Genomic DNA, 25,567 nt, shown 5'->3' with positions numbered 1-25,567 from the left:
GGAAAAAATCTCTTTAGGGAAGAAATGGCGTGTTCCTCGGAGAGGCCCAGGACTACGCACGTCCCCCCTCTGTGCCCAGCCAGCTCGGAGCCAGCTGCGCGCGAGGGACGGGGCGAGGACAGAGCGGTGTCGAGTCCTGGGGAGAGGACGGAGGAGGGACCAAACTCAGCTTTGGCTCGAGATGTTTGGCTCGCTGGAGAAGTGCTGCTCTGACCTTAGCTAAGGGGCTGGAATCCAGTCACAGCCCCGTGTGTTGCTGGGAGGTGTCCTCCCTTTCCCGGCACACGCTGGAAGGTATCCGGCCACTTCCCCGCTCCGGGGAGAGGAGGGTGGTCGGGAGGGCGAGTCCCGTGCGGGGCCAGGCTGCGGGGACTGTGCGCATCCCTGGCTGTCCCCGGTTTCCATCGGGGACTGAAGGTGAAGGTGTTTCCCTCTCTCTCGAAAGACAAAGGAATCACAAAGCTGGATTTATTCCCACTGGAAAACCCCTTGGTTTTACAAAACCCTCAAAGCAGCGCTGGAAAGCGTGATGCTTCATTACCTGTGTTGTCACCTGGGCTTCGTGCCACGGCTGTCCTTTCCTCTGGCTTTCTGATGAAAATAAAAGCAGTAAATAAAATACTGCTTCTTTTAATCTGTTCCACATGTGCTGCCCTTTAATTTCTGCACTGTACTCACGGGATATGGTAGAAAGAGGAACTGATTGTTTTCATGTGTCCCCCATGTATTTCCACTGAGTCTCCTCTACCTCTTCCCCTTTTCCGAGCCAATATCTCTGTGTGATCTTTTGTCATCCACAAACGCTCTTGCCCTTTTCGTCCGCATCCACTGAACTTTGCTATCTCGGCTGTGTCTTCTTCAAGACCCGGTGGTTAATATAGTCATGCCTCTCTGCCCCCAGCAAAGAGCCCAAATTCAAGATCTCCCTGCAGCCCTGAGATGCCTCTTGAGCCCATGACAGACGGCCAGCCAAAAAAGCACTAAAAAGCAGAGGACTGGGCTTTGGAAACCCTGGGAACATGGTCCAGGTCTGCTGCTTTGGTGGCATTGAGGTGAGCAGGTCCATGATACGCAGTAATTTCTCCTTCCAAATATCATCTTTCTTGGGTATTTCACCCTTGAGGGTAACGCATCTCCCGCCGACAGTGGTGGGCATGGCTGGACCCTGCCTTTGGCTGAGGCTTGGGGTGCGCCTGTAATACAAATACAGAAGGAGAGTAGGAACCTGCAGGTAACCGACCCGCCCCCTGCTCTGCTGAAAACTTGCACTGGACCCTTCAGAGGTCTCCAGATTTCCCTGTGGTTTTTTCTCTTTGCTAGGGTGGCAAAGCGGTCTGATTAAGACCACCTTTGACTAGGCATGATGAGGTGTTTGATGCCGTGCCCCGCACGGCCGAGGATGAGCATGGGCGGAGGAAGCCCCAGCACCATCCCCACCTGCCTCCGGCACCCCGGGGAAAGGCTGTGACAGCCCCAGGCTGCCACAGACCGTGGTCCCGCCTAGACCTGCCTCCGCTTTCCCCGGCTGCAGCAGCCGGACGCGTTCGCTCCCCATTCCCCTTCGCAGGCGTGCGCAGAGCTGGCCCAGCCGCCCCGGTCCGGCAAATCCCAGCCTTGGGGCTGGGGCTGATGGGGAAATCTTGTGGTTTTTCTTCTCTCTCCTGCAAGGCAGCTCTAAAATACAGTTTTTGGGGGCTGGGTGTGACCCTGGCTGCAAGCACCAGTGCTTTCTCTCTGGAGGTTTAGAGGAGAAGGCAACGCGTGAAGCCAGGGACAGGGGAGACCCTGGAAGCTCAGCCCAGCCCACCCGTCTCGGGACATGAATTTTGGACAGTGGGGGGTTGTGATCGTTTTCTGCAGCCTAAGAGGAACAGAAACTTCCCTCCCACCGCCCGGGCCTTTCCTGCATCGTTGTGGTCTTGCTCATTCCCAACGAGGCACCCCTGGAAAAGAGGCGCTGGCCTCGGCGCCCAGCGTGCCGGCACAGCCCGGCGGGTGCCCACGCGGGGCCCCGGGCAGCTCAGATAAGCAGATGTGCGCTTCGTCCCCATGATTAGCTAACCGTCCTCTCGCTGCTGCCACGTTTCACATCGGGCGTTGTAGGAGAGGAACTGCCTGCAAGAAAGATGTGAAACCCAGGAAACAGAAAAACGACTCTTAAAATAAAAGGGCCTCGTGCCTTGCCTGGCAGTGGCTCTGGAGCCAGCCGGGGCTCAGCAGGCAGCTCCCATTCCCCAGCAAACCGAGCAAGGAAATAAAGGCCTGAGAAGGAAATAACAAAAGCAAAGTAAAACACGTTCCTTCTCCCTTTCAGTTTGTCTTTGCTAAAAAAAAGTGATAACCGAGCGCTGTTCAATTGGGCTCGCCCGCAGCGTTTTGGTTTGAGTGCTCCTGGGCAGCAAGGACACGGCTGGGAAAGCAGAGCCGGCTGCCACAGCCTTTGCCCGACGGCTGGGCAGGGAGGTGAGACCGCGGGGACGTCATGCCCCGTCGTGAGTTATCAGAGGCTGCCGGGGGCCGGAGCGCGGTGCCCGTGGACCCCCCAGCCAGGCAGAGTGAGACTGAGGTGCTGCCAGCACCTGCACCCAGAAACACTTCTGCAGGAAAACTGGTCACTCCAACTCGTGCACAGAACCGTTGCTGGGGACAATCTAGCCCTGGTTTGGCAAATTTCTTCACCCAGTCAAAAATATCCTTTTCTATTGTATTAGTCAAGCCCGGCAGAGAAGCGTTGCAGGAGGGCGGGAGGCAGGGGTTCGCCGCGTCCGATGAGCCCCAGAGGAGAGGAGCTTTGGGGGCTTCCAGCCGGCTGCCAGCAAGCTGCCACCGGCACCGACACCAGCTCAATCTCATCTCTAGTTGTTGAGGGGTCCGTAGGCATGAGAAGCCCAGAGGAGAGACGGCACGGCACAGCCCGGCACAGCCCGGCACAGCCCGGCACAGCAGCCAGCCGGAGGTGATGCTCCATCAGAGCGCAGAGCTGAGGCTGGAGGAGCCAAAAGCAGAGCAGCAGCCGTGTGGGAATACCTGGGAAGTGCCAGAAGGATTGGATTTAATTTGCTGATTGGTAGCGGGGTACTCTGATGAGAGCTGAGCAGGCAGGGAGGCGGAGGGGGGCAGGCTCCTGCCCTGGCGCAGCTCGGCGCAGAAAGGCAGCGATTTTCTCGGCCCCTCACTCCGCGGCAGCGGCAGCTCTGCAGGCAGGCGGCGTGTCCTGCCAGCCAGGGTTTGATTTCCCCCGCCGCCCGCCAGCGCTGCCGGCCGAGGGAGAGCTGGCAGCACGGAGGGGGAGCGGGTTCGTGGAGAGGGGGCAGAGCCACGGCACTGTCCCAGCCCAGTGACGAAGGACAGGTTCGGGGCAGCCCGGCAGACGGCTCTGAAGCAGCTCCCGTCCAGGCAGCAGAAGGCCTCCGCCCGCGCCTTTCCTGATAGAAACCAACCCATGTTTTCTCCCCAAAACTGAGCGTGGCGCAGAGCAACGACCCAAAATCAGGCTTCTCCTCCTCGGCACCCTGTGGCTGCTCGTTCTCGGCATCTGCTGGCGGCTCCCCAAAAGAGGTGGCCACGCAGCCTGGCCCTGCCACGTCCTGTTCCCGACGTGCTCCTCACCCCAGTGCCCCGGGCAGCCGGGCCGCCAGCTCCTGGGGCCGGCAGGGAAACGTCCGTGGGCAGGCGACTCCCAGCTCATCCCGGGCTGGCTCCTGGCTCTCCTGCGTGGAATGGCATCTGCCATCACTGCGGGGAAGATAACAAATACCGCCTGCTCCCACAAGCCTCTGGCAGGAAAATCCCATGGTTCGGAGGCTCCGGTGCCGGACCACCCTGCGCTTTGGGTTTACACTGCTCTGGGTGCTTCCGCACAGGAGCACAGCCCCACACCCGGCTCCCTGCTACCGAGCATCCCTCCCACTGGTTTTGCTGGAGCTCGCTTCTGCTGAGTCCGGCATGGAGGACAAGCTGTATCACTTGTGCGAAGTAGCATAAACGTGCGCGGTGCTTTACAGGTGGAGCTGCTGGTCACCATTGATTAAGAGCCATCACCGCCAGCTTCCAGCCTGCATCCCCGTCTCACCAAGCATCATCTCTCCAAAAGCATCTCTCCAGGACACATCAGCTGCCCCAGTCCCCCGTTTGCAGACCAGCTTCCCGACAACCAGGCGTGGGGTTGCAGCAGGGAGGTTTGCCGTGCTGGCTCTCAGTATTTGTCTTCAAGAGCTCTGAGATGCAGCACGAGTACAGGCTCAGCACTGAGAAAACCGCGTCGGCTCCTTCTAACAATGCAAAGCCGGTGATCGAGGACCCAAAATCTGCTGCGGCACTGCAGGTGCATCCAGCACTTTAAAGAGAGCATTGCTGGAAGGTGCGAGGGGCAGCTAGGGCATCCCACACAGAGCTTACCCAACACCCAAGAAACTCCTGCCATTTTGATGGATCCATTTGATGGTAAAATTAGCCGGTCGTGCCGCATCGGAGAGAATCACCCAACCAAGCAGCAGAAGCGGCGCCTTGCGACTTCCACAAGTAACTATGGTAACCCAGAGCAAATAAATGCTATTTTCAAACCACGGGCAGAACCTCCTCGTGGGAAGCCCTGGCTGATCCCAGCTGCTGGCTGAGTGCTGGGGTCCGGACATGGATGCCCTGCGGAGGGAGGGATGGAGAAAACCAGCCAACACACAGCGTGTGGTCCTGGAGAGGACCGGGAGCTCCTCCTGCTTGTCTCCTGGCATGTCAGGAAAAGGACGGTGGAAAAAAAACCCAGCTTTTCTCTGCATTGTCCCCAGAAGCTGAAGAAACTGTAGAAACAAGGATGATTTCCCAGCTATATTCACCCACGAGCATGGCATGGAAAAGAGGGAGATCAGAGGTTTTATATAGGGCGGGAAAGTCCTGGACAGGGACATGAGAAGGGAACAGGATTAGATTAGGTTAGGTGAAAATAGAATGGAAGAGGAGAGGAGAGGAGAGGAGAGGAGAGGAGAGGAGAGGAGAGGAGAGGAGAGGAGAGGAGAGGAGAGGAGAGGAGAGGAGAGGAGAGGAGAGGAGAGGAGAGGAGAGGAGAGGAGAGGAGAGGAGAGGAGAGGAGAGGAGAGGAGAGGAGAGGAATGGAATAGCGGCCCCTAATTTGCCTCATCAAGAAGTCTAACATCGGGTAGATAAGAAGGAGTTAACAGCTCCTGATGGAAATCAGTTAATTAAGACCCAAGTAGAGCAAGAGAAACCTCATTTGCAAATCGCCCAGGGTCCTGACCTCCTGGGAGGTGGTGGCACCCCAGGGATGTGGGGAGCAGGGAGGAGCCGGGGAATGGTCCCCCCCGAGCCCCATGACTCCGGCCGTGTGATTTCGGCAAGACGCCGCAGGAGTCACCGAATGAGGAAATGCTCCGGCCGGGTTTGCTCCATTGCTGGCGAGCGTTTGCTGCCGAGGCTGAGGGCGATGGGTCTGCTGCCAGCCCTCCTTTCCACATCCCCACTCCCGGCACCAGCTCAGCTCTGCTGACCCCTCAGACCCCCTTCCCCAGCCCTGGCCGAGAGCCCGCCTGGGCTCGTCATCCGCCGAGCTGTGGGGCCCTGGGAGGTATAGAGCGTTTTTAACACCTTAACTCCAAATCCCCCCGGACGGCCCAGGTGGCCGAAGCATCCCGTGCCGAAGCACCCCTGTCCCGCAGCAACGCGCCTCCATGCCGGCACCTCCGTGCCCGGACCTGCCAGAGCGGCAGGGTGCTCCCAGTTGGCTTTCCAGACCCCTTCCAGTCCTGCTTTGCGACACGGGCGAAGCCGCCGGCGTCGCTGCAATGTTTAGAAAGAGGAGCTTGGGGCGGGTACAGTCCCCTGGCAAACAGCTGACCCAGCTTGCCGAAACCCAGCCGGGCTCAGGGCAGAGACGTGGCCCTGCTCTGCTGGACGGCAGCACCGAGCAGCCTGCGGCCGGCTCCTGCTCGCTAAAAGCAGCCGACGAAAGCTGGAGCCCTGTGTTAAATCGCTCTCTGGCACATTTTGTCCACACAAAGTCGGACGCGCGGTCCCAGGGTGGTGGGAAAAGCATCTGCCATAAGGCCACTCAGAAAGTGCCCCCCAAAAGGTGGTGACACCCAGAGCCCCCTGGAGAGCCCATCTCAACCCTCTGCTCCCTTCCTCGGGATGGGAACGGACAACCTAAGAGCACCCTTTGGTGCGGTGCTGTGCAACACCACCGGGGACACACACGGAGCAGGGTGAATCCAGCCCAAAATTAAAAGGCGAAACTGGAGATGTCAAACTCGCAGCCTCCGCGGCAAACGCGTGCGCGCGTTCGGTGGCAGCCTGGTAAGCGCTGCCTGGCGGTGTGATGGGGGGTGAGTGCGAGTTGCTGTGGGAACAGTAATTTGGGTTGTTCTGCCTCTGGGTTTCTGGCTCTTTGCCTTCGATACTGCGTTCGCCTCCCGGTTTTGCACTGAATTTTGTTCCCTCCTTTCGTTGTCCTTCCCCTGAGGAAGGAAGCATCCCTGCACCTCCACGAGGCAGAGCCAGCACTGGCATGAGAGCCTCGGGTGACCCCGCTTGGGGTGGCACCCCGGGGGGGCTGGGTGGGGTGCAGCACCCATGGGGGCCGAGCAGACCCGGCTCCGAGGAGCGGGATGAGAGACCCCGGCCAGCGGTGCCCATCGCTCCAGGGTCTGCACGGTCAGAACCCAGCTGCAGCAGCAGACTCTTAGTGGTGGTGGAAATGCCGTGCTTTTAAACAGCAATAGTGTAGAAAGGATTTAATAGCATTAAATTACTCTTGGGTACCCCCTGCAGCTCGCCTGGCACCCGGGCACGACAGGGAGCCGGACAAGGGTACACGTGCTGTCACCAGCACCCAGGCGGTCCTTCCCCTCCTCTGGCCCACGTGGGCTTCGTGCATCCTCATGTCCACCCACTCCACCCATCGCAGCCACGCCTGGGGCAACTGGTGTGGCTCCGCGGGCATCCCCGGAGGATGCTCGGCACATGGTCCCTCCGTTGGCCGTGGTCAGTCCGGGGTCATGTGGGGCGAGTGGAGGAGGACCAGGCAGTCCCGGGCGGATGGAAGGAGATGGATGCTCCCGTTTCCAGCACCCAGACCTTCCCCGCGTGCGTACCCCAAAGAGAGGAGCATGTTTGCACTGGGACGTGCAGCAGGAGCCACGGCAGCCCCACCATGACCTCTCCTTGCCTCCGCCTGGCCGGCTCCGGCAGCGGGGGGACGAGCGGGGCACAGGGGGGCTAAATAAATACAGGGCATGGGAGAAAATGTAAAATGAAATATTTTGGAAGAAAGCATTGTCAAAAGCGTAAAAAAAAATCCTTTCTATGAATCAGCAATTTCTGGACAAAACCCAATCAATTTATCAGAGCATTAGTGCTGGAGAACTGGGACTCAGAGACATTGAGTGAGTCCCAAATGAAGCGAATGGGAGGAGGAGGAGGAAGCGGGGAAGGACAAGAGAGCTTGGCTCGAGGCACTCTTGCCCCCCGGGATTTTGGCTGCGACCATGGTGCGGGGACCAGGAAGCTCCCAGCACCCCACAACTCCAAAGGTGGAAGGAGGGAAGCTCGGCCCTTGGGGGTCCCGCAGACCCGGCGCTCAGCCCTTCTGGAGACACGGCGTCCCCGAAGCGCCGCCGCCGCCACAACTCGTGAGCTCGCTGCTACAAGGAGGCTCTTTGTTCGCCGGTTCACCGGGCGGATGAGCGCGATGGTGCGGAGACGGTGCCGGATGATTTGCGGGAAGCCGCCAGCCGGCGAGGGGCAGCAGGGCCAGGGCGGCCGGCTGGCACGGAGCCGTGCGTGGGGAGAGAAGGCAGCATTGCAGCTCGTGGGGTAACAGGAGCCGCTCCATCAGGCAGCCGGGGCTGCCCAGCGGGACCCGGGAGTGGCACGGGGAGACCTCGGTGGCAGGAGGTGCCCAGAGGCACAGGGGGAGAAGCATCCTCTGGGAGCCCCTAAACCCACCCCGCTCTCTGGGTCCCTCACCAGCCCAAACTTGGTGAACGAACTGCCAACGCCGCCAGTGCCTGAGGGATGAGAAATTCACCCAACAACCAATTGCTCTGGACCTTTGGGGCAGGGATTGTCCCCACCCTAGTGAAAGGCTTCCTGATGTTAATTGGGGCTGCTGGAAACGCTCATTAGTAGTAATAGCCACCGCCATAGCAATCATGACAGTACCATGCTGACAAACTACACATTTCAGGGTGCGATGCTGCAGGAGAAGCAGCATGGTGATGGTGATGTGGCGGTAGTGATGGTGGTGGTGGTTGGCAGTGATGGTGGCAGTGATGGCAGCATTGATGGAGAGGTGGTGATGGTGGCAATGGTGGTAGCAGTGGTGATGATGGTGGCAGTGATGGTGGTGGTGGCAGTGATGGTGATGGTGGTGGCAGTGATGACATTGCTGGCAGTGATGGTGGTGATGGTGGTGGCAGTGATGGTGGTGGTGGCAGTGACGGTGATGGTGGTGGCAGTGATGACATTGCTGGCAGTGATGGTGGTGATGGTGGTGGCAGTGATGGTGGTGGTGGCAGTGATGGTGGTGGCGGCGGTGATGGTGGTGGCGGCGGTGATGGTGGTGATGACATTGGTGGCAGTGATGATGGTGATGGCGGTAGTGGTGGTGGCGGCGGTGGTGGTGCTGCTGGTGGTGCTGCTGCTACTGCTGGTGGTGGTGGAGGTGGAGCACATGTGGGACCCACAGCCCCAGTGCCCACCTCTGCCAGGGCTCGGGACGGGGTCCCCCTCTGGGGCCCTGACCCCCGGCAATGCCCCTCCTCCGCTCCCACCAGCACTGCGCTTTTCAGCCAGTCCCTGCCGCAGGCCACGTGCTGAATGCCCCACGAAGACCTGGCGACAGAGCCCGCCGCAAACCCTCCTCCTCCACCGAGCTGACGTGTCCTGCAGCCCGTCCCCAGCAAGCGCCCGTGGCAGCCGTGGGCTCTCTGCTGCCTGCTGCAGCGACGGGGCCCTTTCTGTTCAACCAGCAGGCAGGGAATTTGCCAAGCTTTGCCAAGGATTTAAATCCTGTTCTCACCTTCCCCGTGAGCTTTGACAAGGCTGAGGTGCCCAGAAAAGTGGTAACAATGGGAAAAGGCAGGTGGCCCTCACTAATTAAGAGGCCTGGTATTTCAGGACATCAGAAGATCCGCAGGATTTGTGGCAGCAGCAAAAGCAGGCGCAGGCAACTGCTGACAAACACCCCAAATCCAGAATTAACGTGGGTTTTTTCTAGAGTACCCTGGGTAGCAGAAATGGCATCAGTCACTTTTAGGACGGACTGTAGTAGTATGTCTCTGGGATGTTTCGGGATGGGGTTAGCTCAGAGGGGGGTTGCCTGCACCCTGCCTGCAGCAGGGGTGGGTGGCAGCACCCATGGTGGGGTGATACCGTAGTTCAAACCCAGCCCCCCCGTTCCCCTCCAGCCCTGGAGGGAAAGGATGGGCCAGAGGCGCCGGTCGCCATCTCGCAAGGGAGCAGGAGACACGTCGGGGGGAGGAGCGGGGGAGATGGAGGACGCCAGCGGGATGCTGCCAGGACCAGACCCCAGGATGAGGTGGAGTGCGTGGGCTAGAGACCCCCAGAGAGGACCCCAAGCCAGCAAGGCCCCATGGGCACAGCTACATCCCCTGTGGTGAGCCCACGGCAGGTCAGCACAGCGCAGGGGACAGGGCCCTGCACCGGGGACGGAGTGCCCTGGGCACAACATGGGGACAGGGCACAGGGGATGTGGCACATGGCAGACACCATGGGGGCCATGGGACATGGGACGGGGGACGCAGGACACGGCACATGGGAGAGGGACCACAGAAACGGCACTGGGGACACGGCACGTGGGAGAGGGGACACACCGTGGGGGACGTGGCATGGGGACAGCGGACGAGGCCGAGGGGGCAGGGCAGAGGGCGACGGCACTCGGCGCAGGGGGCGCCGCAGAGGACACCGGGCAGCGGACACGCCCCGGCCCCAGCACCGCCGCCCCCGGCCCGGGGAGGACCCGCCGCCGCGTGGGCGGAGCCGCACCCTAGACACGCCCCCTATGCTAATGAGCGCTGAATCACGCTCAGCAGGACGCGGCCGCCGGGCAGGACTGAACCACCCGCGCGGAGGGGAGGGGGGAGCCAGTGCAAGGGAGCAGAGCGGGGGGAGCGCGGCGCGGCCAAGCGCCCGCTCGCAACACGGGGCGCGGAGGAGCAGCGGCTCCGCTCGTCCTCGGGGGCGAGACCCGCCGTGGGAGCTGGGAGTCGGGCGCGGGGGGGAGCGGGCGGCGGGCGGGCGCCCCCAGCCGCGCGCGCGTGGTGGCGGCCGAGGGCGGGGCGGGCGGGAGGGGGCAGTGGGCCCGGATCACGTGACGGGCGGGCCGCCGCCATTTTGTTCTGCGGAGGCAGTATTTAGGGCGCAGCGCCCGGGCCGCCGCGCACTCCCGCCGGGACGGACCTACGCGCCGCCGCCCGCCCTCCCCCGCCCGCGGCCGGCCCCCTCCCTCGCGCTGCCCGCAGCCGGCCTCCGCCCCGTCTCCCTCCTTCCCTTCCCTCCCCGCCCGCGCCCTCCTCGCCTCCGCCATTTTGTGGCCGAGCGCTGCCTGCGGAGGACCGGCGCCGCGGCGGAGCCTCCCGCCTCCCCCCCCCGCCCTCTCGCACTCCCGCTCCCAGCGGCGCCTCGGCCCGGCCCGGCCCGCGCAGCCATGTCCTCCAGCGCCAGCCCCGAGTACGCCTCCTTCTTCGCCGTGATGGGCGCCTCGGCTGCCATGGTCTTCAGCGGTGAGCACCCGTCCGGCCCCCCGGGGGGGTGCCGGGGCCTGGGGCTGCCGGGGAGGGGGGTGGGCACGGTTTGGCTCGCCGGGAGAGCGGCTTCGCGGGGGGCAGCCCTCTCCCCGTCTTCCCCCTCCCTTGGCGGGGTTGGATCCCCGGTGGTGGGGCTGGTGTCCGGCTGGACGGGGCGTGCTGCTGGCCTGGCCGCGGGGGCGGCCCCGCGCCCGGGGATGGTCCCCCCACCCCCCCCAGCTCCATCCGGGCTACCGGGCGCGGCGGAGGGGGTCTGCGCGGGTGACGTCACCGCGGAGCGTGCCGCCGCCGGCGGAGCCCCCGCTCCACGTGACTGCGGCGGCGCTGCCGCCCCGGCCGGTCCCGCGGGGGCGGGGCGCGGGGGCCAGACCCCCGGTCAGCCACCGCCCGGTACGGGGGGGTCTTAGCATCGGAAACCCGGTGTCCCCGCGGGCCCTGGTCCCGGCTCCACTAACGTGCGCCTTCGCATGTGGTGCGGGCGGCTCTCATGCCTGCCGCCGCGCCGGGCTTCCCTTCGGGGCTGCCTCGGTGGTAAGTCTGCCCTGGTCTGCCGTGGGAGTCGGCCTCTGCGGGCTCTCCCGGAGGGTTGGTCTGGCTCTCCTGGGGCTGGGTGCAGCACTTCTGCTGTAAATAGGACAAAGTTGCTTTCTAAAACATTCCTCGGATAATGCAAGGCCAATTTTTAATGGGATTGAAACCTAAATATGCAAACGTTTTAGGAGTGAAGTCAGCTTTAAAGATGTTAATGACATTAAAAGGAACGGATAGGCTCCTGACCTTCCCTTTAAAATGGGAGATGCATGAAATACTGAAAAAGGGAAGCTCTTCTCTAGTGGCCATCCATCTGCATCTTAAGTTACTGAGGTTCGTGCGGAGTAAATTGGGTCATTCTGTGGTATCGCTCTCCCTATTGAAGAATGTTTATGTGGGGACCCATAAATGCTGTTTTACACTAGAAGGACCATCGTGATGCCTTGTCTTTCTCTGAGCCCGAGTAAACCTTCTGCAGAAAATGACTGCTGTTCCTGACTGAGCGTTTACTGTTTCCTGATAGGTGCAAACCTGCTGTTCTCTTCGGGATGTAACATGGGGAAGGCTTCAGCTAGTTTTTTTTCCAAATGCAAGTGTTACAGTAACTAGGAGTACAAGAACTAGGAATCAGTCTGGCTTTGTCTTCTGAAGACTTAGCCGGTGTCTCCACATGCGTGAGCATACCGACTGGTCTTCATCTGCCACCTAATTTGGCTCCCAATTGAGGAATGAAAACACTCAAGTATTGAATTGGCTGTAGCTTGAGTTGGCATATAGCTGTTCATGTGCTTAGAGTCTCATGATATTGAAGTAGCCTCTGAGATGGTAGCTAGGTCAGCAAGGCAAATTTGTGGAAGCTGCTTTTGATTGATTAGTGTGGTAGATGAAACTGTAAATAGCTAAGTAGACAGTGGATTAAAACTAGTGTTTGAGAGGAAGCTGTCTAGCCATGCTGCTGTTGGCACTATTGCCTGGTTTCACACCAGCCATGTTCATGGCTTTAATCTTGCAAAAAAAAAAGCCTGACTGGCTATGTGTAGTCTTGCTCAGTTTGTACCTAGTGGTGGGATGCAGATGTCCTGTGCTGAGGGTAATTAGTGGCCTGCCACCTTGGAGTTAAAACATTGTACTTGCACTTGACAGGTAAGGACTTTCCTGAAAACAGAATGGCTGGAATGCTGTAGGAGACAATGTTGGGACTACTGACCTACCTGCCTCTTGGCTGATGAAGATAATGGAGGAATAGACTAAGACCTTGTTACTTGTTGGAAAAAACAGTTAGCAGATCATTGCCTTTTGTGAAATAGCAGTGATTAAGGTCCTAAATACTGAGCTTTCTTCCTGAGGAAGGAGTGACTGGATTCCTCTTGCAAAATTTAACTTGGAAGCAAAAGAATCATGGTTATGTATGGCCTTTTAGGCACTGTTTTAGTGATATGCAAGCTTGCTTCAGTGGAAACATCAGTAAGGGATGCAAACTTGAGTCAGCGTTTTAATAGGAATTCAAAGTGTTCCTTGGCATGTCTAAATTAGAAGTGAAGCATTTCCTAGAAGCTGTGGGTTTGATAGCATTGTGGGATGGCAAGTTAAAGAGGAAGGTTTGAATTAGGTAATTTAAAGTGAGTGCTTAAGCTATATTGATGAAGGTTTGGTAACTGTCATGTTGCTGCTGGTACGTGACTGGTCCTTGATGCAGAATCTGTGTCAGATGGTCCTAATACCAGCAGGTCTGAGCCATGAAGTTAGTCTCTTGCTAGGGCCTAAGCGCATCTGATGGGTTCAGTCACTGGAACAACACGTTTTAGATACTGCTGATGCAAAATTATTTTAGTTGTGAAGGTTACTGAACTGCTTGTTTAGTGAAGCAACTTGGATTTTTAAGGCAATATGTCAGAGGCGTCAATATAGGATAAACTAAAACTTGCAGTGTCATGTAGCTTTCCTAATAGGGATGTGATGCTACAGCATGTTCTGATGTTAATTGAACATTAGTTGTTAAAAAGTGCACCCTGATTTAGAAGTAAGGAGATAAGTCTGTCTGGACAAGCAGTGTAAAACTATCTAAAATTGGCCTAGATCAGTTGTTAATTAGTGCAGTGATCATGTTTGACTCATGCTGTATCTAAAGATCAGATTCTTGTGGAGCTTGTAGTTCTGAGACCTGTTTCTAGTAAACATGTTCAAGTTCTATACTGTCCAGGCTAGTTTGATGTGAAAACAAGTGACTTTATGCAGTACTGTTTGATGTTTGAACATTAACTGCTGATGGTAAATAGATAGCAGAACTTGTTCAGGTCAGCTAGTACTGATGGCAGCTAGAAAGACTAAAGCAGGCTGCTGTGACCTTGGCTATCTTCAAGCCTGCTTATTCATTTGCTGATTACAACTTGTTCTGATAGCTAAAGTTCCTTTATTTCTGATGTGTAAAATGTGGCTGGCTCAGTGTCAGGTGCTGTTGAGTGATCAAATCATTGCAGCTTTTCCATGTGACTTCAGCATGCCAAAATGGAGAAGCATGGTATTAGGCAAAGCTGTCTGATTCTGTGCTTGCTGATGCTCTGTGTAGAAAAGTGTGGTGTCCCAGGCGTACCCCACTGTGGCCTCCATAATGTGGTAAGGAGTTTTACTTAGGCCTGTGCTCTGGATGGGCATTCAGTGCCTTCAATACTGCTTCACTGTCAACCATCTGGAAGACTGCTCATGAAGAGAACTCTAGCCAGCAGTGTCTTACTATGTCTTGCTTCTCATTGTTGCTGTAGAGCCAAAGAAATAGTACTACTTTAGGTTAGGGCTGCAGATATTGTAGCAGTTGGTTAGCTGTTAAGGGACCTCCATGGTGAAATTGCTGGCTCAGAGCATCTAACTTGATGCAGCTGACAGCCCTGTGCAGTCCCATGCTAGAAGGCATCATGACTATAAACAACTTGCAGCCTTGAAGGCAAATTACACCTGTGCTTCCTGAAGTACTGTCTCTTGAAGGGTGGGGAGGTGGTAGAGAGGAGACCTGCTTGCTTCTCAGTAAGGAGCTGTAGACCTCATCCTAAGAGGAGCTTGCAGGTAAAAATGAAATGGCAGAACAGAGTGCAGCTCAAGGTAGTCTTCTGTTCCAAATCATTAAAGAGTACTTCAAAGGCATCATGGTATGGGCAGAAAAACTCAGTGGGTCAGATGTTTGAGCTACCAGACTGTCTACAGTAGAGAGACTAGCTTAAGCATTCGTCCTTAACAGCAGGTAAATAAGTGTGCTATTAAGACATAAGTGTTGTAACAGCAGTAAACCAGATAGGCAGTATTTCTACAGCTTAGTTAAACTAAGGGAAGATATCTCAACAAGGGCATCATTTCCACTCAGTAAATGCTAGTCTTAGGATCATCTGGAAACCAGATCAAGCATCAGGATAAACCATTGGCTCTACAAAACTTGGCTGAAGCAGATATGCTGCTGCTTGTACTGTGGCTTCCAGGTGTACCTGATGGGACTCCTGTCTCTCCCAGAAGTCACTGTAGACTACAAAGTCTGCAGGTACTTCCCCTCTGATGGGAACATTCAGAGCAGCAGTGGAGATGAATGCCAGCTGCCTCAGGACCTCTTAGTCAACTTCCTATTTTCCCTTCCTAAAACTAGCCTCTTCTGTCTGTCCAGAGCCTGACTGATTTCAAGCAGCAGTTGCAAGCTGAAAAATTCTCCAGCCTGATCAGGCTGTTTGATGCTTGTAACAATGGTTTTGCAGAAGTGCATGCTTCCACCTGCTTGCTGTCCTCACCAAACAGTAAGGCATAACTTGCTGAACTCGCTTCCTTCAGACTGAATCTTGCGAGCATGAGGCTTCAAGTCAGGCTAGTCTGGCCACAGGAGTGTCTGCTGGATGCAGTCAGATGACCTTGGCTTTCCCACGCTTCAGAAATGAGACAGCTTAGCTGTGGATGCCTGCTGGTGAGTGGTGTAAGCTGCTGTTAGACCAACTATATGAAAAGGGCTCCTGCTAACTGGTATAACAAACTACTGCCAGTCAGTATCTGGAGTACAGCAGTCTGCCCAATCTGTGAAATGGGTCCTCTTTAAGGTTGCAGTGGAGCTTGTATGATGAAAGATGAATAACAAGTGACTGGACTGTGCTTGCAGAAGAGCAAGCCTGTGTAGAGTGTCAGCCTTACCATACTTAAAAAAAACCCCTGGCTTTGTGTGTTATGTCAGACAATCCAGAGTACCAATTGCAGCAGTCCCAGCTGCTTGGACAGTTGACTGGTAACTCCTTTTTTCCTTGGACTGCTGCTATTGCAGCAGTTTCTTGAGGAGCTGATAGGCTTTTAAGTTCTCAAATTTACTGAAGAAGAGTAAATGGCCTGCTAGCCTTGCAGGTTGTTTTTGATAATGCTGTAAGCTGACAGTGCTAGGCTTGTTTGAAATCCACACACCTTGACATTAGGGAAGAACAAAAAGCATGCTGTCCCTAATCCTACAACAGGTGACTGACTACAGATTTTCAAAGTCTACAACTTCCTGTAGGGCAGCTTATCTGTTTACCCCTCCAGTTATCACTGGGGGACTGTCTATAGCCTGTCTTCAGTCAGCTGATCTGAATTTGCATAGGCACCAGATACAGTTCCAGTAATGTGGCTGTCTCTTCTGTGGGGATGCAACTGGACATAGCAACAGGGTTTTTCCAAGGCAGCCATGGAGTATCCATTACTGTAATCTGAGGTAGAGCTGTGTTTGTGTTAAATGTGGTAGTGTGGGAGGGGCCTTAGAATACCAGTGGGAAGAAGCCTGTTTCTTTGAAAATGCCCAGGTTTCTGGCATGGCAAAGCAAGGACTTTATTTGACCTGGATATCACCTCTAACAGTTCTCTAACCACTTAGCAACCTGGTCAAGGAGGAACAGGCATTGAGGTGAATTGATGCCTGCTGTCTGGTTCAAGGGAAGCCTACCTACTGCAGAGGGCAGCCCATTTGATAATGAATTAATTATAAAAGGCTCCAGATGTAAGTACTCATCCAGAATGGCCTTTCAGACTTGCTATGATAGTAACCCATGGTATCTTAATTGAAAGCTTGACTTGTGTTACTAGCTCACTTCCTAATGCAGGGAAATTCTGCCTATTAGCACTCTGGAAATCTTTCACACATTGCAATGTGAAAACCTGCTTCTCTGTGTTGAGACAGAGGAGTCAGTGGCTCTGAATGGACCAAATGCTGCCAGAGCGTGTGTGGCTGGTTCTGAACCTCTGTATTCTTGGGCTGTGCATGTCTGAATGCATTGCAACTGCTGAAACTGCATCTATGCAAACGGCTCCCTGTCTTGAAGGCTCCTGATAGTGTGGTCACTGTCCGTAGGTGCATATCTGTCTGCAGAGCTTTGCAGAACCAATGCAAGGCTTTTGGTAATAATGTCTTTCTATATTGAGGGAGTGCCGCATGAGGTGACTTGTAGCTAACTTAGCTGGAAGATTAACGTTCTCAGTGCATGACCTTACCGAGTACTGTAACTATAGCTACAAAAGATTGGTCCTAATACTTGGACTAGCACTTGATATAAAACGCAGGCTGCTTGAGTACTGACAGTGAATATTGGAGGCAAAGCTCTACTGAAAGTCCTGGCAGTGGCAAGACTACAACTAGCCTTTAGTCCCTTACTGAAGCCATTGCCTATATGGCAAGTTACTTTCTCGTTCATACTTTATCTTGCAGCTGCACAGCTATACCACCTTTGCTACTACTTTTGACTAATAGAAAGTAACAGCTATGGTGAGGTGCCAGGCAGCATATCCACAGCCCTGTGGGAGTGTGTTTTGCCCCCAGGAGCAGTACTAAATCAGCTCTGGCTTGTGAGTTCAAGGAGTTACTCTTCAGAAGTATTTCAAAATCAAGTTAACCTTTGGAACAGGCTTACTGGGAGTAGGTGGTCTTGAGTGATGTGTAAAGCAACTCCTCTGTATTATAACACCATTGAACTTATGGCACAGTTCCTGGTTATAGATCAGAGTTGCTTCCTTCTGTGATAAAGCTAGGTAGGCAAAGTGCTTTTCCAGCTCCCAGGTAAATGTTTTGATAGCTCTGTGTTTGTGTGCTTAAAAGATCTGTATGTTAGAGATGATGAAGCTGTATGATCTGAAGCAAATACATGGAGTCTTGGTGTGTAACAATGGTACAGCTCTTGTTCCATCTTCACTGTCTTCCACATAGATCTCTTCAAACCCTATTGACAGAAGATTTTGGAAAACATGTCCTTCCAACTCATCAGGGGTATTTAAATGTAGCATATGAAGCATATGTGCTTCAAATGTTCACAGCTGCCAAGAGGTACAAGTCAAGATGTGGAGGAGGATTGACCTAAGTGCCAAATGGCCCGTAACTGAATAGCTGTGCCATTAGATGGCTGTGTCATGGTGGGAAGTGGCCTGTAATATTGGGGCATTGTCAAAGGTGCAAGGAGAACTTCTCAGGCTAGTGAAGAGCAGTAAGACAAGCTGCCTTGTAAGATATTGGAGGTGCAGCTGAGGGGAGCTCCAGTGTAAGCCTGTTGGTCAGGATGCTGATGAAGACTTCATTGGGAGCAGATGTGCCAAGCTCTGAAGCTGTATGTGTAGCACCTGTGACTGTCCACCAGTGAGAGTGCAACAGATCTTCAGTGCCATCTAAAAATGTAATGTTACAACTAACTGCCACAGAGTACATGCAGACTGACTTTGTTAATGTGTTTAGACCAAGTTCAAAGTGTAAGCTCTTGCCTATTCCCTAGAAATGGGATTTAACAACTGGGAATTGACAAATTCCCTTGTGCTGATCTGCCCCTCCCCAAAAGCTTAAGCAGGCTGGCTTTCTGTAAGTGGGATTACAAAATCAGCTTCTGCAATCCACCACTGCATTAATTGCAACACCTTTAGCTTCAGACTTGGAGGAAGTAGTGACTGATCTAATTTTAAATAGTGAACTTCCCCTCATGAGCCTTGGTGATTCTGGAGAGGTTTATAAATGATTCCAAACAAGAGAAGTGGTTTCTGCTAAATGCTATAGCCAGTCTAGAAGTCTAGATAGCCTGAATCTTGACTCCACTTTACTTCCAGTCCTTAGAAGATGCTTCACCCAACAGAAGAGGTTCCTAATTCAAGTTAGTGATTTCTTTCTAGACTTCCTAGGGGCTAGACCCTTAAACAGTGCCATCACTGATATTGCTAGCTAAGTCTGTGCTAGTTTCCAGGCTCAGCTTACATTTGCAGGTAAAACTTGTCTTCTGCTCTTGGCTCAGGCTTCCAGCTAAGCTGGATTCTAGTTCTGGATCGCACTGAACAGCCTTTTGCATCTGTCATTTAGTGACAGTCAAGACTTCAACAAAAAGAGGATCCAGGTTACAGGAGGTTCATGAGCTTTGCTAGTACAGAACCAATTTGTGGTTGATAATGAGGCTTTCCCTTCAAGTTTTTGTAACTAAAACTGAACTTTCTTCTGATAGTGAGTCTTGTGTTAGTGCAGTGGTGCTACCTTTATTAATCTTCTGAAGTTTCGTAGTGCAAAGCCAGGAGGATTACTGCTCAGTTCTTGACTGCTCAAAGATAGGCTTTATGTAAATGCTGAGTGAGAAGCAGGAAAGCACATATGCGAAACCTTTCGAATACCTCCCAGCAACTCTTCTGGGCAAGGTGCACCATCTCACACTTGGATGCTGGTGTAAGAGGCAGCTACAGATCTTTGTAGAACAAGTAGCTCTCCCCTGTAGAAACCTTAGTTTTTTAGTGGGTGGAGCAAACTCAAAAAGTAGGTCTCCGAAGAGTACAAAGATTTGAAATCCCCATGGCTTGACATACTCTCCAGTAGCCTTTTAGAGCAGGCAAGAGCATTTTCATGCTAAATAGGACTGTTACCTTTGAATATTAGCCTGATGGTGTCTGAAAAGGAGACTACCTACGGTGCTGCTTCAAGGGCTTGGTCCTGGATGGCTGTGGACCTACATATCATCTCTTGGGTGATGGTGAGTGCAGTCCAGGGTTAAGGAGTTCCTACAGTACTCCAGAGCAAGGTTGGAGGGAAAAGGGTCTTTCCAAGTACTTCAGAATCAAAGAATGAGGTATATTTGGAAGCTTTTGTGTAACATTAAACACATTAAAAACAAAGTTTTTAAGGTAGAAGTTACTTTCTGGGGTAGTGCTTTGGGACTTTTGATTCTAGTATTTCTCAGTTGGAGATGATAAGCATGTGTTCTGCTTTGAAAACCAAGCTTTGGATTCCAGTGTTGATCTCTGCATGATCAAGTGTTTACACGGGTGATCAGTGAACCTTAGGGGTAAGGTGGTTGTGGTCCTCTATAACCTCTGAGCCATACTCTACTTTGTAGTTCCAGTGGTTGGATTAACAAGTGTTTGGACCTGAATCCTATGACACATGAAGAGGGTGTCCTTTGCTCCAAGGAATGAAGTGCAGTAATAATATGTGAATTTGTTGCTATCTCAGTATGTGTCTGATGAAGCTCAAATGGCATGTTTGACCCCAGGACAAAGCATAGGCCAGATGGGGCCTCTTCTGCCACAACACCTATGAAGGATGCCGGGAGTGACTTGTTAAATGTTGGGTGCATCTGAAAACTCAGCCCAAGTGGCTCAAAGTTCAGTGTCTGTAAAATCTGGCTTTCAGCCAGGTTACATCCTGCTGCGGTAGCAAGACGTGCTTTGCTGTGTTTCCTCTGCAGTTCAACTGAGTAGAGCCTCACAGTGTGGGCTCTGTGAGGGCACAATCTCTGAAGTAACGGAGTTCAAATTTGGACCTTCGGTTTTGATTCCTAAACAGGGAACAATGTCTGCTGGGGAGTGTACCCTGCTGTGAAGCTAGCTTAGAAAGGGTATTCTGTTATCAGTACTGTTTGAACAGCACCTTTTTACTTATCTAGCTTTGGTCTAGGAGTGTGGATAGGTCACTTCCTCATCCCTTAGGGGAATATTCCTGGCTGACAAACCAAGTAGTCAAGTGACCATGTTTTGCACAATTTTTCCTTTTGCTGGCTCAACTGTTCTAATACTGCAGCCTAATGAAGGAGATGGTATTTGGGGATGTGTCTAATGCTTTTTTTTTCTTCCAGCCTTGGGAGCTGCATATGGAACAGCAAAGAGTGGCACAGGTATTGCAGCCATGTCTGTCATGAGGCCTGAGCTCATCATGAAGTCAATCATCCCTGTTGTCATGGCGGGTATTATAGCTATCTATGGCCTCGTAGTGGCAGTCCTCATTGCCAATGCCCTCTCACCTTCTATCACGCTATTCAAGTAAGTTGATGCATCTGTCACTTTTAAGTTTGTCCTATCACTATTTTGATGCTGCTGAATGGGTGGGTTTTGCTCAAGGCCCCTGGAAGGACTGTCAGTGCTAAATGCACCTAACCTGGGCTTAGGAGTATGGACTGGATTTCAGCTGTCCTGCCTGATGCCTTAGCCTTTGTGGTAGTGCTGCCTGATTAGTTTGCTGTATTAGCTAACAGATCAGACGTCCCACTGCTAGAGATAACGCAGTAGTTTATGGCTTGAAAGAAACTGTGTACAGGCAGTACTGGGATAGGAGGCTAAGCTTGTTTCATGGTGCCAAATTCTAGACCTGGAATACACAGGTCTTTCCAAGACTGTCTAATCAGACTGTCTAAATAGTTCTCCTGTTGCCTGGGAGATGCAAGTGAATAATTAATATTGCTTGCTGCTTTATTAGCTGGTAAATCAATCCTCAAGCTATACATTGGGCCTCTACGCCAGCTACAGTCTGAAACTTAATCTACTCTTAGCTTTTGAGAACAGCTGGAACTGACTTGATTGAGACCTCTCAGAATAAAACAATGCTTCCGAGGTCTAACAGAGTAGATAGCTGTGTCACTGTACAAGCTATAGCTGATGAGCAGTGTGGTTGGCTAATAAGCCGTGATCTAAGAAGCAGCAGGTACAAATGCTCCTTTGCAGTTACCAGGTAGCCAGATACTGTCAGGGACTGCTCCTCAGGTACCCCTGCCTGGAAAACCAGGCTATTTCTGTCCAACTCTTGCAGAGCAAGAGACCTAATAATCACCTGGATGTGCTATGGCTCTATAGTAAGGTTGCTAAAGATGGGAGACAAAAGCAGCTATTCACAGGCTACACAGCCGTGTGGGACGGGCATTACTGCAAGTGCTAGCCCACATGGCTGGAGAAGTACAACTCTGGCAGCATGCTAAGCCTGCAGCTGACTGAAGTGGCTACAGACAAGCTGGGTGGCTATGTGAACTCGCAGGCCCAGTAGCTTAGTGTGTGAGCCATACCTGAATATCAGCTAAAGATCTTGCATAGCTGCCCATTTTTTTAAGTATCAGAGCTAGGAGTCTCAGGAGGCATCTGCCTTGTGAGACATACTGTGCTTGCTTAAAGAGTATAGAAGCTCTTTCTGCAGGAAAGAGGTTCTCTTTAAGTGTTTAAATGTTAATTCTTATTTCCTTTGGGGAGAGCAAAAAAAGGGCAGGCTGAAGTTGAAGGGTTGGGTGTCCTGTTGCTTGCCACTGAAACTCTTTTTGTCTCTGTCCTACAGGAGCTTTCTTCAGCTGGGTGCTGGCTTGAGTGTGGGCCTCAGTGGTCTGGCTGCTGGCTTTGCCATTGGCATTGTGGGTGATGCAGGTGTACGGGGAACAGCACAGCAGCCCAGGTTATTTGTGGGCATGATTCTGATTTTGATCTTCGCTGAGGTCTTGGGTCTCTATGGCCTCATTGTTGCCCTTATCCTCTCCACAAAGTAAACGTCGCGGTATGATGTAAAGAGATGTAACAAATCCACGTTTAAAAAAAAAGCTCCAGAATGAAAATGGTCTCTCCAATGTGTACAGTTGTCCCAATTTGGTAGTTGATCTCTTGTAAATGCGCAATGTATGTTAGTGACTTGTCTGTCCTGTGTGTACTTCAATATTAAATTGGATGGGCTGCTCCAAGCCTGCTGCATGGCTTGGGGTGGCCTGTGTGCAATTTTCCACCCATTGCTGTTAGTACTTTATGTATAAATATGAACTAGAAATGTAATTTTTTCTCTTCACTGGATGTTTATTTATAAAAGACTTGACATGTTCATACATCTATGGAGCAAGGATTTTCAATTTCCCATGCTATATATATTAATCTTATATATAGGTAGATTACACTGTGGGGTCAATTGTAAGTGCAGAGAATTCCTTGGATGTAACTTTGATTCTAAAGATTGCTGTAGTGTCCTGGTATTGGAGTATGAGAATTTAGTGTTTTATTACAGCAATTGTCCGAAACACTCCTGTGTTTCAGTAGTAACCGCGTATGCTCCGGCATCAGAGTCGTGCACCCAGTGTTGGGTTACAAACTTATACCATGTTTCCGAATAAAACTTCCTCACTACATTGCTGTAATGAGTCCTCTGCCTCTGATTTCATGCTTTTGCTGTTCCTTTAGGAAGAGGAGGGGTTCCTTTAGGGGAGGCAGGTTCTTGAAGTGACTGAGCACCACACAGAAGCGATGCTGTCATCACTGCTAAAGCATTCCCTTTTTCTCCTGGGCAAGTAGCGATGCTGTTTCCAACTGCTGCCCATGGGCAGTGCTCATGGTGAGCAGGAAGGCAAGGCTGTTGCAATGCAATGTTCACCCTGATCAAGCAGCACATCTTTGCTCTGGCACGTGGTGATGCCATGTAATCGGCTGTGCAGCATGGCCTGAGCAGAAAAGGTCAGGGAGCGAGGGTGCAGGCTTCAGCCTGGGACAAGGAATGGGAGCTGCTGAAGGGCCTTTAGGCAGCTTGTCCTTGTGACGGCTCTGCAGAAACTTAGCTGGTTGGAAAGCTGCACTGCCAGCAGCAATTGCCTCTGAAGTACCTGAACAATGCTCTCATCAACAGAATGGGTTCATTCAAGAACTTGCATTTTTGACTTGTAAATCAGGAACATTTGAGCTGAGAAGTTACGCTTTTGCAGCTTGTGAATGCTGTAGCAACTGCCTCTTGTCCTGAGGATGTGAGTGTTGCAAAGCAACACTGAAGCTCGTATGGGAAATAGATGTTGGACCCTTAAATTTAGAGCTTGTTCCAAATTGCCTTTGGGAAGTACATCACCTTAATCTTAGGTGTATAGTTTGGAGAACAGGTCAGGCTTCACCTTGTTCAAGCCAAAGTGTTAATATTGCTGCCAATACCTAGTACTAATAATGCCTTTGCGATCAAACTAAGCTGAGGAGTCTGGAGTCACCTGTGGGAACCTGTTCTGTCAGCCTGGCTGGGAACGGAGATGTGGTGGTGTACATGTATTTCACCCATGTACCTGTGCAGCAAACAAGTCTGGAGTAAGTACCATGAAGAGCTGTGGCGGCCAGAGCACAAGGAATTCACTGAAGCTGTCGGGAGCTTCTAACTCAGCAGGAGCCTTCACCAGCCCAGGCCTGGTGGCACCTCGTGCACCTTCTGCGTAGCTGGTCTCCAGACTGGGGACCATTCAGGAGATTTCAGCTATGAGCCAATTGTTGTGCTAGTACGGATTGTCACAAACTTCTGTGAAGGTGTAGTTTTAACAGTTGTTGATCATCAGTAATTATTAACAAATGAATTGGTTTATTCTGTTTGCAAAAAAGCTGATCTGTCTGCATTCATTTAATAGGCTGTCAGCTGCTTGGCTTTGGGGTGGGCTGTGCTGCTGGTGTCGTGTTTCGGAAGGGCTTTTCTTCATGGCAGTCTGAGTCGTGGTGGTGCGTGGGCTGTATAGAGGCGTAAGCTGATTTAAGGAAAATCCTGGATGTCTGCTGAAGCATTGCCTGGGGTGAGGGAAAATTTCCTCATCTGAATTGTGTTGATCATTCTTTTCTTCAGCAAAAGTAGTAGACTCTCAACTTCTGAGTTAGACTTTACCCAGGGGTCATAAACATTTATGGAAACTATAGCATAATTCTCTCTCGGCACTGATTGCAATGAGTGCCTTCCCAGTACTTCTGTGCAGAGTCTGATAGAGCTTGCAGCTGGGAGGGGGTGAATCACGAATTCAGGCTCTCTGGAGAGTATGCCACGTACATCTTGCAGTTCTGGTGAGAGGAATTCTATCTTGCTTGTGTGGCAGGACAGGAGAAGGTCCTGGCTAGGGCTGCGAATATGTTTAAGACCTGGTTTTACCTTCTTTAAGGGGAGCCTATTCCCAGCCATGTTTTTTCCCAATTTACAAGAATATGAGCAAATTGCATTTAAGAGAGCAACTAAATGCTGCTGGTAGCTCTCATCTAAGAGAAATAAGCAATTTAAAGGCACTGCTCTGTAGGAACTCTTTTAAGATCCCGTTGTACCTTGCAGAAGGCAGTTACTAGGCTCAGGATGGCGATGGATACTTGCGTAACCAAATGCAGGCAAAATCCCATCGATAGCATTTTGCTTCATGCCTTGGAACATCAAGCCTTTCTTGTTAATATAAACCCATGCAAGTCAGGAGAACAGAGCATAAAACAAAAGCGGGGGTTAGCACGATAGGTGGAGGATTGCTTTGCGCTGAGTACCTGCAAATATGCCGGGAGTAAAATTAACAATCTGAGCATGTTGCCTCAGCCAAGCATTTTCTGACAGTGATGCTCTAGATCCTCAGTGATGACTCCCAGGTGAAAACTCGCATTTCAAGTCCTTCACTGATGCTATTGCATCAGCAAATTTCTCAAGTGATTCAGGGCATTAAGAAAATGATGGACCTTTTGGTCCCTTTCCTTCGTTTACTGACAGCAGCGTGCTAGATCAGAGTGCAGTCCCATCTGGCAGGGATTGACTTTGATTTGGAAGAGGGGAACAGGCAGCCTCAGAGCATGAAATGACAGACTCGTGGAGTGCCTGATTAGAAGAGGAGGCGTCTGCTGGCATATAAATAGTCCTCTGTAATGTGGCAGATTGCGTGCTTTGAGTGTGCACTGCAGAGTGAGTCAGCCCTGCAGAGGGAGCGGAGCAGGGTGGCTCTGCAGCAGCAGCAGCAGAGGGTAAATGTCCATTAGCAGTCGGTTCAGGCTAGGTAAGGTTAAGGGATGCCTGCTGCCAGATGCTGCCTGCATAGACAATGCCTCCATAGAGCTTGCTGACCTTTCTCTTTTTTGCCTCTTTCATACTGGCTTTTGTTTTTTTTCAAAGGCTGCAGATTTTTTCTTTTTTTCTTTTTTTTTTTTTTTTTACTGCTCTGTTGGAGAAGCATTTTTAAGTAGTAGGATTTTATCTGGGATTGCTCAGGGATTGTCTTTCCTTGGGAGACCTGGTTTACAGAGACACGTAGTAACCTGGAAAAGTAAATAAGCTTTGG

At 52.4% G+C, this 25,567-nt stretch overlaps 1 protein-coding gene across 2 annotated transcripts; it reads left to right on the top strand.

Moving 5' to 3' along the window:
- Positions 1 to 10,353: 10,353 nt before the first annotated feature.
- On the top strand, positions 10,354 to 22,675 carry ATP6V0C (ATPase H+ transporting V0 subunit c). Of its 2 annotated transcripts, none has more exons than XM_075165756.1 (3): positions 10,354 to 10,754; positions 20,378 to 20,561; positions 21,838 to 22,675. In XM_075165756.1, exons 1-3 carry the CDS (start codon positions 10,679 to 10,681, stop codon positions 22,040 to 22,042), a joined length of 465 nt encoding a protein of 154 aa, XP_075021857.1. In that variant the 5' UTR covers positions 10,354 to 10,678; the 3' UTR covers positions 22,043 to 22,675. The 2 variants fall into 2 exon arrangements, with proteins under 2 accessions (XP_075021857.1, XP_075021858.1); XM_075165757.1 differs by lacking the exon at positions 10,354 to 10,754 and adding an exon at positions 11,095 to 11,309.
- The last annotated feature ends 2,892 nt before the right edge of the window (positions 22,676 to 25,567 follow it).

Source organism: Calonectris borealis, chromosome 16, assembly GCF_964195595.1.
Source record: "Calonectris borealis chromosome 16, bCalBor7.hap1.2, whole genome shotgun sequence".
Taxonomy (NCBI): domain Eukaryota; kingdom Metazoa; phylum Chordata; class Aves; order Procellariiformes; family Procellariidae; genus Calonectris; species Calonectris borealis.
This window is presented reverse-complemented; position numbering and strand designations above follow the sequence as displayed.

Excerpts from the sequence above, each read along its gene's own strand:
- ATP6V0C (XM_075165756.1), top strand. The coding sequence starts at position 10,679 with ATGTCCTCCAGCGCCAGCCCCGAGTACGCCTCCTTCTTCGCCGTGATG. Across the intron at positions 10,755-20,377 it reads GGCTGCCATGGTCTTCAGCG|CCTTGGGAGCTGCATATGGA; the intron begins GTGAGCACCCGT and ends TTTTTCTTCCAG. Across the intron at positions 20,562-21,837 it reads CCTTCTATCACGCTATTCAA|GAGCTTTCTTCAGCTGGGTG; the intron begins GTAAGTTGATGC and ends TCTGTCCTACAG.